We start from the raw sequence: 17,132 nt of genomic DNA, 5'->3' as shown, positions 1-17,132 counted from the left end.
TGTACAAAGCAGACTTTTTAATATCCAAATGAAAAAGACAAATCTTTTAGTGATGTGAAATCTCCTGACCTTCAATTTTTTATTCTTCAAAGTTGCTTTTCAAGAGTTTGTTAACTTCATACTTGTGGCACTCTTAATGAAAAAGTGCCAGCCCCTGACAAAAATGTTTAATGAAAATGAAAAACTTTTAAATTAAGAAAAACATTGATGTTAATTTTAAATACAAAATATTTTTGTTAAAGACACTACAAATAAAGCAATCTTCAAACCATTTTAAACCAGTATTTTCAAATACTTCTTCAGTCCACAGAGATGCCCAGATATCAAAATGAGCATACACATTATTTTTAAACAAATATTGACAAGTGTTGCTTGCATGCACCAGATTCCCTGAAAAATGAGGGAAAAATGATTAAGTTCTGGTAAATTAATAAATACTGTAATTACAAAATTGGACAAATTAAAATCTAAGTTTTCTCCACAATCTTTATATTTAGACATTTTAAAATTAATTTTGTACTTTTAACTACAAATTCTGATGCATTCTTTTTATTGAATGTATTATGTCCAAATTGAGAGTGATGTTTATAATGCAAAAACTCCCTCATCAACATCAGCAGAAGTTCACAATACCAAAATGGCCTCATGATCTTTAGGGAGATGAGCAGGATTATCCAAGTCTGAGTACAGTACCATTCTGCGGAGTACTCTCATAACAGTATAAGTGGGAAGCATACAGGGGGGTTGCCAACCAGTGGATAGAGGAGGTACTGGACAGGAAGCCTGAACAAAGACCTCACTTGGAATAAAAATACTGGAAGCTTTCAATGCAAACGTATCTTAGGTAACTCTAAGCCCTGAAAGAAGGGCTGGAGAACAGAAAACTTTTTCTACTTGTAATATAGGGAAATGGTCTATTCAAATGGTCTGCCTGGGCTTTCTGGAGATTAGGAAACCATATTCTAGGCAGGTATATCTGATGCGTCAGTGCCACAGACAGACTACTTCCCTACACAGGTGAGTAAATTTTGCTCTACCCTGCCTGTGGTGATCTTGTCTATCATGATGCAAGCACAGGGTTTCCAAATATGGTGGAGGAAGGATTAGAGCCATCCTGAGCATTCATGCACTTATGAGCCTCAGCTCCTATAGCACCCAGAGGGGCTGGATGCACATGATAAACAGCTAAAGCAAGAAGTCTCCAGTAGCAATTTTATAGGACTTACCCATGCTGAAGATGCTTTAGTGGACAGCCACCCAAAGGAGAGCCAGATGTTTTGGATGTGCAAGGCAGGGATGCACAAAAAGAAGTGCCTTTGAAAAATCTGGTCCTAAATTCAAACCTGTATAACTAATTCTATAATTACTTACTTACTTTGTTAAAACCTCTTCTGGGACCTTCCTTGAGATCTTCCCAAATCCTTTTCAATTTCTTTTTTAAGCTTAAATTTCTTATATCTTTCTGCCATTGAAATGAGCTCTTCTGGAACTGCCTGATAATTAGGAAGTAATGTTAGAAAGTTGGTGCTAATAATTCTTTAAACTTTCCAGTCATGCCCACAAAATGAATAATTTTAGTGATTATCCAAATTACTACCTCTTATTCATATGACTTCTATCATCTGTAAGATGAATAGCATATCAGCACACCAACACAAAGGCAAACAAAGAAAAAAACCCAAAAAACCCACCCTTTTTACCTTGTTATTATTTCTTTAACACTTAGAAATCCAAGTGACCTTGGACTTGTAAGAGTAGAATAGACATAATGGTTATGGTGCTTTAAACATCTTTAAAGATGCTATAACAACAGCAACAATAGTAATAATAATATTATTAAGTGGTACAAAGTGCTCTATTACGACAAACTGTTTCAAACTGAATAAAAATGACCTTGAATAATGAAGAAGTGCTTCGGTGTAACACCTTGCTGGGGAAACAGTTACATACATCTATACTGAAGCAATACATATTAAAAGTGCTTAAAAATTATTTGATGTGCTTTAAATGTTTTTCTGTCCATATCCTAATACCTATGAATCCACTGATATAGAGCTATAGATATAGATATAGATACCTTCAGCTGAAAAAAGAATGTAGTAAAGATTTTTTTAGTTTAGGTTAGAGATAAATTGAGGGGGAAAAAAACTTATCAGTAACAGGTGTAACACTAAAACACGTTAAGATTTAATCCTATGCCTTTTATTTCAATGTTAAGCCACTTCAGTTCTGCTACTACAATTTTGAACTTAATTTAGGTTACTTAATTTTCTCATTCTTATTTGATAATACTTTAATGAAAATGTTTGACAAATAAATTTATTCTTTAAGGATTTCTCATCTAAAATAGGCTCTAGCATCAGTTCACTGAAATCTGGGGATGAGATTTGGTTTTATGGCTTGTTACAGTCTACCAGCTACTTCCGCTAATTCTCCTGCACTCCACAGGTAATAATGACCCTTTTCCCTGTTGAATGGCCCTCTTATACTAATCAGTAGTCCATTCTACTGCACTTTTATCTTGTAAAGAGGAGCCACTCTCTGCTCCTACTTCATAGCACTCCTCCATTCCTCTAAGCAGAAATTTTCATTTATTTTTCTCTCAATTACACAGTTGGTCCAAGAAAGGCATCACAAAGACCAAAATATAAGCATCTTACAGTGCTTCCCAAAGATGTCTAAAAGCTTAACTTCCTGCACACAGAATAAGCAGAGATGTGGAAGCAGGCATCTTGCTGACTGAGTTACAAAGCAGTGGTGTGCATTGTGATAGAAGACCAGGGCTGTCATATTTACTTGAATACAAGGTGAGGTTTTTTCTCGCCAATTGAAATGGGGAAGAGAGCTCCTTGCACTTTCATTAAACTAAAATAACTGAATTAAACACCCTTCCTTCTGCACTTCAGTAGGAACTTATTCCAACAAGTGAAACTGCTTCTCAAGTTCTCTCTCATAAGACTGATCTCTGAATAGGTAAAAGGAAAAATGAGAGGGAGATAAGAGTATCCCCACATTGAGGCTCTCTCTCAAATATACCAGTCAGTTATGAGGTTCCAGCCTTCTCCTGAAAAATAAGTGGTCCCCAAAATGGGAAGGGAGTAGTAAGGCTCACTGCATAAGACTGTTTATGACCAAAGTGTAAAAAAAAAAGAGGTGGATACAGCAGGATACTGAATCCAAATACTACTCTTTTAGAGCTACTACATCTTCCTTGGATCTGTATTGGTGTTTTACAGCCTTCCATTTCCTTTTAGGGGACAAGAGCCACACTCCAACCTCCCAGCCATACTCAGGTCATTAGCAAATACAGAGCATCATCCATTTTTTTGCTAAGAGTTGAGAGCTTTCAAAAAGGGTATCTAATTATTCCTTACACCTATTATGCTATTTGAAGGCCTGTAGCCATGATCCTAGAGTACAGTAAGTTACCATGGAGCAGGAATGGGCAATTATTTCACGCGGCAGGCCGCTTACTGAGTTTTGGCAAGCCATTGAAGGCCACGTGACAGGCACCCGGAGTAGATAAATATTAATTTTCTAAATTTTTTAGGGGCCCCGTGGGCCAGAAAGAATGGCCTGGTGGGCTGCATCTGGCCTATGGCCCACATTTTGCTCACCCTTGCCATGGAGCCTGCTTGTGTATCAAATTGCAACTAAAGTGACTTGGAGAGATGCTCTTGCTAACCAGTTGCCATTCAAATGATTGTAGGCTGAAGAATGATTTAGGGAGAGAAATTGCTCCTGAATGAATTGAGTTGCTTCAGTTCTCTATCTTTTGTAGTAACTTTTGATTGTTACTGTTTCTTAAGGGTTATGGTAAACACAAACAACATAATATACTCCAGACCTAGTTGACTAATAGGTAGTAACTTGAAATAATGGGAACTCTCCTGTACTACCTTCACAGGGATCTCCAGATCTTTTATGCAGACAAGCAAGTTTTAAGAACTTTTATAATCATCTGGTTGAGAGGTGGCTGAAGACATCACTGCATGATCTGGGAACTGGGAGGAAATGACTACCAATATAGTTTGATCTACCATGATTTCTTTGAATGTCTCCTTTTTGTGCTCAAAACACTGTAATGCAGCTTAAAGTCACGTAAGCCTTAAGATATAAAAGAAGCTATACCAATACAAGAGGAGCTGTAGAAATGTGTGTGTGCTCTTAAGTGCCAGTGGTTCTAGTAGGGCCATCAGTGCATATTTTAAGAAAAAGGCCTGAGGCCAAGGTGGAGGGTATCAAGAATGGTGGTCTCTGTAACCCCTAAACAAATATACTTCAGAATCTTCTTTGTACAAGCCATAAGGATCATGAGTGAGACCCTGAGGGAAAATTCAGGAGACGTGTTTGCTGCTCTGGAGGAAAAGCATTCTTCATCCAGAGGGACTATCATAGATTTGTCCTCAAATGCAGTCTGACTGATGGCTGAATGACTCCAAAGCAGTGATAGGTGGTACCACAGTGAAGACATAAGCTTGAAGAATAGCAGTAGTGGCTGGCTCAGCTAATGCTTGGAAGTCTCCCAGAACTGTAAGGATCTTACCACTGAGAAGTTACAACCATGAGAAGCAGAGGTGCTAAGAAACTGATGAAAGGCTGTGTCTGCCCTTTATATCACTGAATGACAAATAGGTGCACACAGTGCACGTACATAAACATTTGTATGGACAAGTGTTCATAGAAATCTAAGAAAAATGTTTCCAACTATTTAGTTGGTCTAATAAAAGATATTAGATTTACCCAAAGAACCTTGTCTGCCATAGAAATCAAATGCTTTCAAAAAAACCCGACCGCTCCTCAGTACAATCCTTTTTCCCTGCTCATCTTATCTACTTAACATTTGCTTTTCTTTGGAATGCTGAGGGCCTTCAGCAAAGTTAGATGCAGTCTCTAGATTTTTGTCTGCTTTTAATAACTGAGGGAAAGCATCAATACCAGAATGAGGCATACTGACAGAGCGCGTCTGTGGTTTTCATGAAGCAACTAGTAGTCTGCTATGAAGTGGCACAAATTTATATCACCTTTGTTCCTGCCACAAATTTTGAGCATTTGTGGTGTGACAAGATGTAAGATGTTTGTGCTTTGTGCCACCATGAAAAATTTTACAGCAGCACAAAGGCAACATGTTTCCACTTGTTGTGCCAATGGCAAGAGAAGCTGGTATGCCTTAACCATATAAATCCAAAGGGCCACTAAACTCATATGGCCCTTTGATTTGACTTGGCCTGTATATTCAAACCAAGGGTATTTAACATAAGGAAGGCCTAACCTCTGTTTGTGTACAACATACTCTTGGTCAAGGAAGCCCTTACCTTTGGAGACTATTTCATATGGAATTTAAAAGCAAGTGTGATGTGCATCTTGTCCTGCTAAATGACATTCTTACCTGATTTGCTCTTTCCAGAATGTCAATCAGTTCAGATGCAATCCTCCAGTCACTCCTAGTGACAAGTGTAACAGCCTCCCCTGTGCGTCTAAGGAAAAGAATAGAGTCTTATTCTTCAATAAAAAAGAAAACTCTAAGTTGCTGGGTTTTCCCTACCAATCTAAAACAGCAACAAAATTGACTTCAAATGATACTACTGTATCTGTAGTTAAAAGCAAGTCAGGGAGTATTTGATGCCTAACCTTTTTAAAGAAAACTGGAATGGAGAACTTGTATTAAATGGAACAAAGCCCTAAGTGAATCAATTCAAGTGCAAGGAAAGAAAAACTATGATACAAAGGACTCTGATCTCAGAAATCATTTTGCAATGTGTAAGTTAAATGATCATACACACACATACACGCACGTGGAGTCCAGTTTACTGCACTGCATTTAAATGGCTTTCCCAATATAAAACAAGTATTAACTGGAAGGTCTTTTAGAAAATCAACATAAAAAATGTTACAGCAAATTCAAGTCAGTGCAAAATGAAACCAGCAAAAGTAAATATACCCATATTGCAAAATCAGCCTACCTATTTGTTTCAGTCTAGCATGTTTCCTGTACAGTTTCCTTTTAAGGAATTTGCCTGCAGGTTTTTCCAAGCGAAGACTTGTTCCCAAGGCAGAAGACAAGACTTCTCTATGCCTCACTCTTACCCAGAATGTTTTTTAACTTCCTAATCTCTCCTATCCAACAACTGAATTGATTGATACTGGATTGATAAGCTTCATTTTATGCAAGATGACAAATTATCCCCATGTTACAAATGGAAAAGCTGAGGCACAGATGTTGAGAGACTTCCTAGGTAAAAAAGCATATGAATGCCTGAGTTTTGAACAGAACTCTCATGATTCCTATTCAGCATCTTATCCAATAAGGCATGCTAAAAGACATGACAACTACTTTCAAACTTTATCTTCTCTTCTTGCTGGAGAATGACATTTGTGAAATTTGTAATATGACGGTGATCTATGAGAATTTAAAGCTAGCCTCCTTTTTCTTAATGCTACTGTTAAAACATTTTGTTTACATAGCAAAATGTTTTATTGGACTGACACTTCCACATAAGAGTAATTATCAAAAAAGAAGTACAAGTTTCTATATTTTTCTTAAAAACAAAAGAAAGAAGATATCCTTTCAAAAAACAAAAAAAAGGAAAGGAAAGGAAAAACATTTAGAACTAGTATGCCCTTTCCTCTCTTCCCCAACCTCCAATGCATCAGAGGCTCAGCACAGTCCTCTTGGACAACCCACATCTGAGTTCTGCCACCTTCTGTTTCAGTAAAACAATTGCATTAGCAACTACTGCGTTGTTTTGCTACCTCTTAAAATGGAGCCAAGAAGTATTAAAATATTAGACTATTAGGGTCCCTGACTTCAGCTTTACAGATCTTCTTTTTCACTGTCCTATTCCCAAACTATATATCACAATGAGTAACCAGCTACTGAGATTATTTCTTCCAAGACAAAATTCTATATAAAATTGGAACATTGTGCTCATTTAATTATCTGACTGAAGTAGAATGGTATCCGGTTTACTGTCTAACTATTTCCCAGGACTATCTGTAACATAACCACAAGTTTTTACTGAAGAGGGTACTAGAAGTTCAGAAGAAAAATAAAGTTACCACAGCAACTGGAGATTAAGAGGTGTTGCCCAAATGCACATTTCCACTGTGCATATATGGGCACCTCATGCATTCAAGCTCAGAGATCTGCCTTAGCACATATTTTTGTTCTACACTAAGGTCTTAAATGGCAGAGTACCCCTTCTGCTTCTCAGTTTCCTATCAACCGCAGAATGCCAGGATGCTCAGAGCTGGAAGGAGCTAGAAGACCCCCCTAACTTAATTACTGTAATTCACTTCTGTCTCCTTCAAATGCTTGTCTGTATTCATATTCCACTGTAGTAGACTCCAAACAGTAACCATTTCACATGGATGCAGGATCATGAAGTCCTAACACAGTGATTCTCAATCAAGAACCTGTGATATATTACTGCTGTTAGGTGTGCAAAACATCCATGAGATAAACTCAGATATTTCAAATAATAACCCATAACGTCACTTGGACCCACTTGTCTTTCTGAGCTCCTTGCAACAGAAAAACTGTTCTATTATCTTTCCACAATCAAAAAGCAAGTAAAAGCTAAGAGCTGACACTTTCTGAGGGGTGCCTTCAATCTAAAAGTGTTGAAAATTACTATCCTAAGCAAACCGCAACTGCAGAACAACTTTCTACAATTCAGCACCTGATCTGGAAGCTTCAAACAACGGCATAATGCTTTGTGATGTTGTTACAGAGCTCCACGTAGCAGTCTAGCAAATGTCTGGGATGGTGATGTTTTTGAAAGGCCACAGGTCTGAGCTCTGGCAGAGTTTGTTCTAACCACCAGAGGGCACTCCATCTTTACAATTTTATATCCAGTCAAATCTCTGGGCAGGACTGCTGTACCTTTTGATTTCTCTAATATGGCAATATATAAACCTGGTGACAATTGGAAAGGTCTGATTCCTAATAGGCAGAATCCTCCTGATATCTGCGCTACATAGAAATGCCTTTACTCCAAATATGGAGTTTTGAGAGGAATACCAGAAGCTTGATTTCTTGATGCAGATGACTACTCGGCATAAGAACTTAAGGCAGGGGTGGGCCACATCCGGCCCATGAGGCCACTCTATCTGGTCCGTGGGACCCCTAAAAAATTTATAAAATTAATATTTCTCTGCCCTTGGTTCCTGTCAAAAATTAATTTTATTAGTTAAGCTTGAGCTAGGTTTCCCTAAATAATCAATTAAACCAGGGTAATATTGTAATTGTTTTGTTTTCCCTTGCACGTCTGTTACTACTAGTACCATTATACATTTCATATACTTAGCAATAAATAACTTTTATACTCAAACTGGAGGTAACAGGGTATATTTTTCCTTCTCTACTTCCCTTTCTCCACTTGCTCTGCAGCAATGCTTCTTTTACCTAAGCCAAAGATCCCTGTGAAGCCCAGCAATATTGTGGGGTCTGCTCATCAAGAGGCTACCACTATTAGGATAGTTAGGGCAAAAAATTAGGATGTGCCAAGTTTGAGACCCATAAGGGTATCAGCTTGTACAGGCTGATTGACCCAGTTTGGCTCAGATGTGCCCTAATGAACTGAATGCTGGCCCATGAGGTGTCAGCTGGACACCCAGCCGGATTCAGAGGTATTCTGTTCACCTGTGTGCTTGTGTCTGACTGCATTTTATTGTTACCTTAATTGATTGATTCGTGGCATATAAGGGTGTCAGCCTGTATATGCTGATCAACCAAGCCAGGTCAGGCGTGTCACGTTAGTGTAAGTGTGTGAGTTTGACTGATTTGGTGGTTGGAGGAACCCAGCCCCTCTGAAACTGAGTCCTGGAAGATAGCTCCACTGGGGGTGAGGACTTGTGGAACAGAGAGAGATACAGCTCCATACAGAAACACAAGTAACACAAGCAGCACACTGACAGAATTACAAAGACCCTAGAAATGTATCTATCCCTAATAAATGAGCACACCCCAAAGTGATGGGCAAATCTGGTAACACCTCCCAGTTCTAGCAGAGAAATCTGCCACAATCACAATGGACAGCAGGCAGAAGACTAAAAGGATTTTCCTACTAGTGCTGGCCAGATCTTTTCACTATGCCAAGGAGAACCAGAACAAGAAAGGAATTGTGACCTCCTGTCCAAGGGATGCCACTCTGGAGCAGATGTCAACCTCAACCAGCCAAGCATGTACTTAAGGAAAAATATTTCTACATTCATACAAAAAGTTAACCTTTGATGTCCCACCCAGTCCTATGATCCTATGGCATAGTCTAACACAGTGGTTCTCAACTTTATTAGACTAAAGGCACCCTCCATAGGGTGCTGCTCAATTCACAAAAGCTATTTAAAAAATGATTTATTATAATGCTTTCTTCTTTTAAGACAGACTAATCAGTGAGGGCAGGGGAATAACCAGACATGAGTGAGCCTGAGTTTATCAGCTTATTTTTTCATGCCTGAATCCTCAGTGACATCCTTCAAAGGACCTTGTGGGACCCCACAGTACTCTCAGAACCCTGGTTGAGAATCACTTGTATGACATATTGCAATACAGTATAACCACATAAATCCGGGATCTTTGGGACTTGGTACCTGCCAGAAATTTGAAAATTCCAGATTTTTGAAACGTAAGTGCATAGCCTTAGGACACGTTTCTTTGCTATTACACTATATACATGACTAAGTATTGTTTGAAACAATAGCTCTAGGCTGACGAACAGAAACAATGGCAGTCAGAGAAGCGCGAAACTTTCAGAGAAATTTCTGGATTATTGGGAAGCTATTTTTAATGTGATAATGCAGTGTATTGTATTTTTAAAAAGTGCCGGACTCTTGAGAATTCTGGAATTCTGAAAGAAGTTTTTATGAGGTTATACTGTATTCAGGACCAAGACACTGAGGGACATGCTGGCTCTGACTGTCAACAAGTTGGCTTCCATCTGTATAATGTGGTCAGTCAGACTATAGAATCTGAGTATGGGGAAGTCCTGGTAGAAAGGGAGTCAAGGGAATGCCAGCCAATACTTTCACGCATTTACATCCAAGTACCAATGTCTGAAATATGTACAGAATAGATCTAATGTTCTCCACTACCTCCTGAGACAACCTACCTTCAGCAAACACTTATCTATGAGTAAGCATATTGCAATATTGTTTCTTCATATGTGTACCAGTACTACAGAATGGACCACTCTGAAGACCCTTGAGGCTACTGAAAGTCCAAAGGCAGGATGTTGTGTTGGTAAGAGTCTTGGTCCAACGTGGAACTCAGACACTTTCTATGTGGAGGGAGGACGGTGATGCAGAAATGTGTTCTGAAGTTCAAGAAATATAAACCAGTCTTCTGGTTCCAAGAAAAGAATTATGGTGACCATCATCTCTACCTAGAACTTTACCTTGTGGATGAGTAAGCTGAACTTAAGTTAAGTTTTAGTATTCTTTAATTTTCAGTATCAAGAAGAAAGAACTGGAGAACCCTTTCCTGCAGTGCTGCAGAAGAACTGTCTCTGGACCCTCAAATCAGCAGAAAAGCTTGTTGACATTTTAAGGTTTTTAAGAAGAGTTGGGAGTTGGTAGTGAACTGAACTGGAAGGTGTAGACAGCTGTGATGGGGTTTAGAATGCACTGGTTTGTGGTAGTTTGAACCCACAAATAAATAAAATGGATCAAATAGCTCCTGAAAGGTGGAGAGAGGGGAAACTGGAAATCCCAAGAGATAAATCACATCTCCTAAGAGTCTTATCAAAAGGCCTATCTGTCGCTGAAACAATGAGTTCATAGGCTTCTGTAAGAGCAGTGTTTCTTTTTCTCAGTGGTGCCAGTGGCATAAGTAAGTTGGAGAACGAGCCAGCAGGCTAGGAAGGAGGTCTGCATATAAAAAACCTTAACAGTTGTTTGGTTTGAAAATTCTACTGCCTCAACAAGGAGGTCTTTCGTCAAGTTCTCTTACTTCCTGGACCTAGTAAGATTTTTTGCATTACTACTGCTGTAGCCAACAAGTGAGATGCTGCTGCCACATTCATGGTTGCCTACATCAGCCCTTGTTATCATGGTCAGAAATAGCTCCAAGAGTCAAATGGAAACTTGTCTGTGAAGGAAGCTAAGTTCTCATTCACATTTAAGTCATATTGAGCTAGGAGAGCCTGGTAACTGACCACATCCTATTGAAAGCATGGCAAAAGACAGGATTTTCTTCTTGCCAAGAAAAAACAAGCAGAAACATAAAGATGTCTGTAAAGCCCAAACCTGGCAGTCTGCAAGAACGACAGAGGTTCCACCACAAGCCCAAGGTGATCAAGGGGAAACAATAAGCAGGAAGCATGCGTCTTCCTTTATGAGCTACCAGACTGGACATGAGAAACAGGGCAGTGCACACACTTTCTAGATACTGCTAACACAAGAAGTCTTTGAACTTGAGTACCAGGACCACATGCCTGGACAGCAGAATGTGTATACAACCAAACACTGTGAGAAATGCCAATTAACTTTTCAAAATCCATCTTGCTTTTTAGTATGACACCTAATTCTTACCCTGTCAATTTTTACGTGAAGTAAGAGCAGGGGGGTTGGACTTGATCTTTCAAGGTCCCTTTCAACCCTTAAATTCCTATGATTTTATGAAGAACAGCGGGCAGATTTCTTTATACTGAAGAACCATGCTTTTATATATTAGGTAGGCAGAATTTCATAGAATAACTATTCATTGTGGAAAGAAGTCATTCAATGGCACCTAAACTTTAAGCAGGACACACTGTTATAGCTAAGTGTGAAATCCTACTTGCAAACATTTACAAATACTACAAGAAGACCAAATGCCACAGTACGGTAGGATGAATTTAAAATCAACAAGCAGAAAACCTTAATCTAAAATAATCATTAAAAATCCTATTTTGCATTTATACTTTTTATTTTCTTTTAAAAAAATAAACATACATTAATTCTTATTGGATGTTAACCATTAAATATTGATAAATTCATATCAATAAAGTATTTAGAACTAAATGGAAACCAATTCAACTAGGATGTATAAAACCAGCATTTTAAAAGTTAAATAAAATTACTTTAAAAGTTCTAAATACATTATCTTTTACTTACCAGAATATTTTTGCATTTAAGGTTTAATTAAAAGGAAGCACAATCTAGTCTTAGTTAACTGAACCAAATGTTTCCTATCACCATGTTTTTCAGTATTTGAACTACAGGCATACCTCATTTTATTGCGCTTCGCTTTATTGCGCTTCGCAGATATTGCGTTTTTTACAAATTGAAGGTTTGTGACAACCCTGCATCAAGCAAGTATATCGGCGCCATTTTTCCAACAGCATTTGCTCACTTCGCATTTTTTAGCAGTAAAGTATTTTTTAATTAAGGTATGTACATTGTTTTTTTTAGACATAATGCTATAGCACACTTAACAGACTACAGTATAGTGTAAACATAACTTTTATATGCACTGGGAAACCAAAAATTCGTGTGACTCACTTTATTGCGATATTCACTTTATTGTGGTGGTCTGGAACCGAACCCGCAATATCTCTGAGGTATGCCTGTATTAGACATGTTCCATTTTTGCCTTCTTTTGATTCATGGCTTAGAAGAAAATAAGCTTTTCTACTCCCCCAGCCTAAATTTCCAATTATTTCTCAAGTCCATATGAAAAATTCACAGAACTAAACTAGCTGAATAAACTGAAACAAATAAAATACTCTTTGCTTGTAGAAGAGGCCTTTTCTGCCAAGACCTGGGGCTTAGCATTTTAAACCATGGATGCAGGTGTTTAGCCAATGAATGCCACTATTTCAACAGTGCAACTTTCTTAAAACCATCAGCAGCAAATGTATTTTTGCTGTATAAACTTACAGCAGCAGGACACTTGCTGCCACTGTCCCCCTGCTTTACTGGTAACAGGTTAGGGTGTTACATGGTTGAGCAACAAGGTTGACCAGGCAGTTTTAGTAAGAGGTTAGATGAGGATTTTTCTAGGATGGTTTGGATAGGGATGATCCTACCTCAAGCAGAGGGTTAGATTAGATGTCTTCCAGAGGTCCCTTTCAGCCCTACTTTTCCATGATTCCATGAATTCTTAAAACATTTAATTTAAAATAATTTAAATAATCTGTGTTATTAAGGCCTAAATTTGTCATTATCAAAAACCAAATCTTTTAAAATTTGAAATGAAAAATGTACATTTTTTTAAAAGTGTAACAGTATCCCCTTCTGCAATCTAGTGTTTACAGACTCTGAACACCAGCAAGCTACACTACAGTTGTAAAATGAAAATTTGGAATCTAAAGTGTGCCTCTGGACAAATTTGAAAAAGCCAACTGATGGAGAATTTTATATAGTAATTTGTAATTTATAAAGGAAATAGGGGAAAAACATACTAAACGAGTAAGTATTATTTTAGAACAGGGCTGTCAAAGATACAGCCTGCACAGGCCTGTGGTGTTACTTGGGGGCCTCAGACTGGACTCACATGTGACATGCAGCATGTGACAGATTGGCTCCAAGTGCTGCACACACCACCTACATCTGACCAGCCCTGATCTGGCTCACAGACTGGACCTATGTTACTCATCTAGCCAGTGAGGCCTTATTAATTTGACACCCCTGTTCTAGAACATCTGTATTGTAAACTTTTCTAAGTTAGGATATTACAATTGCTTAAACCTATTTTCAAGTATTCCCCACAAGTAGGCAATTGCCAGAAAACCCAAATATTGGCTAGTCTTAAAAAAAAAAAGAAAAAAAAAGAAAAAAAAGAAAAGAAAACCGAGGTACCATAGTTGATTTCATAACACATAACACCAAAACCCAGAACGATTCTATTTGAAATTCACTGTTACACACATCTTACCATAGGAGCGGTTTCTACTTGCATTGTATCAACACTAAAATCTTACATTACTTCTTGTCTTAACTCTAGAGAGAGAAAACACTAATATTCCAAGGAGCAGTTATGACATTTTAAAATGAAGTGAGATCACTTATTTTCTTAAGCACTTACCCTGCTCGTCCAGTACGACCTACTCGGTGAACATACTCTTCAATGTTCCGTGGGAAATCATAATTAAAAACGTGAGTAACATCATGTACATCAAGTCCACGAGATGCTAGATCTGTAGCTATCAGTATTCTGACTTTTCCTGAAGTAAATGCAAAAGTAAATGCAAAAATAGTCCCGTAATTCACAAAACAAAGAAAACATGCACTAATTTAAGACTTTATTGTATAAAACAATCTTTTTAAATACTTAAAAGCTACCTACTACCTACTTAAAAACTACCTACTACCAATGATATATTGTTTTTATTCTCATAACTCCGGAAATAAGAAAGTACCACTATCCCCATTTTTAAGATGCGGAAATGAGGCAAGGAAAAGGGTGATGTTCTGTTATTCCATACAGTACATATCTAGAAGGAATGTCTACATGTGTCTAGACCAGTGTTTCCCAACCTTCTTCAGTTCAAGGCACACTTACATTCACAAAAACCTTCTGTGGCACGTCTGTTAAGGCATTCCTCCATCCCTATACTTATGAGTTCACTGCCACGGCAAAATTCCATGGCACACCTGTAAGTTTCTGATGGCACACCATCATGCCGTGGCACACTGGTTGGAAAACACTGATCTAGACTAGGTCCTGCCAGGGGGCAGGGGAGTGTCAAACTCACCTTGGGCCCCAGACTAGATCTAGACTGCAAGACTACTTAGGGGCCAGATGAAGTTCAAGGCACACAGCAACAGCAGCTCCAGCTCCAGCCTGGGGCACAGGACAACAGCAGTCCCAGATGCCACTGTTGTGTGCCCTGTGCTGTAGCGGCAACACCAGCTCTGGCATGGGGTATGTGACTGCTGGCCAAGGAGTTGCAGCCATGGTAATAACAATTTGAGAAACAGCCGCAGGGTGATTGGGGCTTGATCAACCTTCACTTGCTCTGCCACTGACTGCCATGCTCACCAGGGCCCAAGAGCCCCAGGTTCTAAAGCAGGCCACTTCCCCCTGGCATCATCCCCACTGGAAAAGACACAGCAGCTCAACAAGCTGGATCCAGCCCACAGGCCATACACTTGACACCCTTAGCCTAGACTTTTTTTTTTTTTTTTTTTGAATGTCTAACTGCCCACAGGGTGGATGTGAAAGTGCTGCCCCTTCAGAGCTTTTCCTAAAATGCATGCTGCCAGCTCTTTGTAGCATACCCAGCAGCACCTTGCACATATGGAGCTGCACAAAGCCAGACAACTCTTAGGAATCCCTCACATGCACAAAAGATAAATTGCCGTTGTTAAGCATCCAAGTCGGCTGGAGCCAAAAACAGCTCTGAAGACTACCAAGCAAACTGGCATTTCCCCCCGCCCCATAACAAATACCATCTCTATTCACTGCCTATACCGTTCCCCTAGGGAATGGTGGACTATACATGAGCTTACATCTAGCACCTGGGGGAGCTAATTAGGGCAGAGCTCTTTGAAACCCCATCCACTGCCCCCAGGTAAAAATCATTTGTGGGGAGAACTGCAGCTGAAGGTCAATGCTGTGGAGAGCTGTGGATAATTAGCAGAATCCATCCAAAAGAAGTGGAAACACCCAAGACAAGGGGCAAGGCTGTGTTTCCTCAAGGAAAGGCACACAGACGGGAAGCTTTGACCAAGACACTGCCACACGCATTGAACCCCCTACATCCAGTGGCCTCCACAGGCACTGGGACAGCTGTGTTGGGCAGGGGAGGGGAGTCAATGCCTCAAAAGATGAGAACAGGTACCTGGCAGTGCAAATCCATGGTCTCAGTGTGCAAGTCCCCCTAGACCAGGGGAAATGCACAGGAATAGAATTTAAAACACCTATTTAACAGCAGAAGTCACTTACATGGCTAAATTTCCTACCCCCACCCTGGCACCAGGGTATTTTTAGGCCCCTAGCTCCTCCCCCTTCCCCCTCAGCCCACATGCTGCTCCCAGTAGTGGTGTGACCCACATTTGCTAGTGCCAGTAGCTGAGGAAGCAAGTTGGAGTGGAGGGTGGTGGGCAGGATTGGGGAAGGGGTGTTAGTTTGCTGTGGGAGATGGATGGTTGTTTGTTTCAGGGGTAAAAATAGCCCCTGGTTGGGGGTGGGGGCGGAGAAGAAAGGGAAGAGCCCTCTCATCCTGCCAAACTCCCCCTGATCCTACCAAACCCTCCTGTTGAATGATGCTAGCCCCATGAACCCCCCACAGATCCCACTTGCCTCTCTGATACCCTCAACCCTGTCACAGACCCCACTATCCCCCCGCAGACTCCAATGCCCCCCCACCCCTCCCATCCTAACTTACTTTAAATCAGGCGGCCATTTTTAACTCAATTTAACCTCCCCAAATTCGCCCTAGCTTTGTGATTGGGATCTCACTCATTTTTCTGGTGAACTCCCAAAGCCCAAGTCTTGCCATACCAGAGACACTTACCACATATTCAATATAAGATATTGAAAGCAAACCACAAAGCAGCCACAAAGATATTCTACATTATGTTGGAACATCTTTACAACTAGTTTGCTAGTCTATTGAGCCATAAACATAATGTCTACCAGGGTATTGTTTGTTCATGCTTAACACTGAACCTTTATTTTTTCACTCTAAAATATTATAAAAACCAACAAATACTGAGTAGATATTAAATTTTATACAGTACACATTAAAAATGGTTGATGCTGCAGAATTGTATTAAAATACAAACACACCTTTCTTGAAGTCATCCAAAGCTTGTTCTCGATCACACTGTTCTCTGTTGCCATGAAGAGACTGAACAGGTATTCCCTGAAGACTGAAGTCACTTGATAAGTCATCAGCTCTAGAATAAAATAGAAATAAATAGTTGAAGAAACTTAGAAAAGTTTCTAAGGTACCTTAGAAAGGTACCTTTAAGTAGTTTTTATATATGAAAGGAACAAACTTCTAACAAATAAGCATTCATGTCTTGACACATAACTAAAATAGGCTTTTATGCAAGCTAAGAATGCACTCATTATGCCAGTAAATGTTTTCATAGATTTCATAGACATTAGGGCTGGAAGGGACCTTGGGAGATCATCGAGTCCAGCCCCCTGCCCAAAGGGCAGGAAGTCAGCTGGGGTCATAGGATCCCAGCAAGATAAGCAT

The 17,132-nt window shown here is 39.5% G+C and overlaps 1 protein-coding gene across 1 annotated transcript in view; it reads right to left on the bottom strand.

The window, feature by feature from the left end:
• Positions 1–165: 165 nt before the first annotated feature.
• DDX43 (DEAD-box helicase 43) overlaps positions 166–17,132 on the bottom strand; it is a 52,075-nt gene continuing 35,108 nt past the window's right edge. Inside the window, exons 13-17 of the mRNA XM_019537638.1 lie at positions 16,715–16,824; positions 14,006–14,144; positions 5,390–5,477; positions 1,376–1,493; positions 166–390 (exon numbers count right to left, since the gene is read on the bottom strand). Of these exons, the coding sequence (XP_019393183.1) occupies positions 1,380–1,493; positions 5,390–5,477; positions 14,006–14,144; positions 16,715–16,824 (451 nt within the window). The 3' untranslated portion in view covers positions 166–390; positions 1,376–1,379. The remainder of the gene's footprint in view (positions 391–1,375; positions 1,494–5,389; positions 5,478–14,005; positions 14,145–16,714; positions 16,825–17,132) is intronic.

Source organism: Crocodylus porosus, unplaced genomic scaffold, assembly GCF_001723895.1.
Source record: "Crocodylus porosus isolate Cpor-Errol unplaced genomic scaffold, CroPor_comp1, whole genome shotgun sequence".
Taxonomy (NCBI): Eukaryota; Metazoa; Chordata; order Crocodylia; family Crocodylidae; genus Crocodylus; species Crocodylus porosus.
This window is presented reverse-complemented; position numbering and strand designations above follow the sequence as displayed.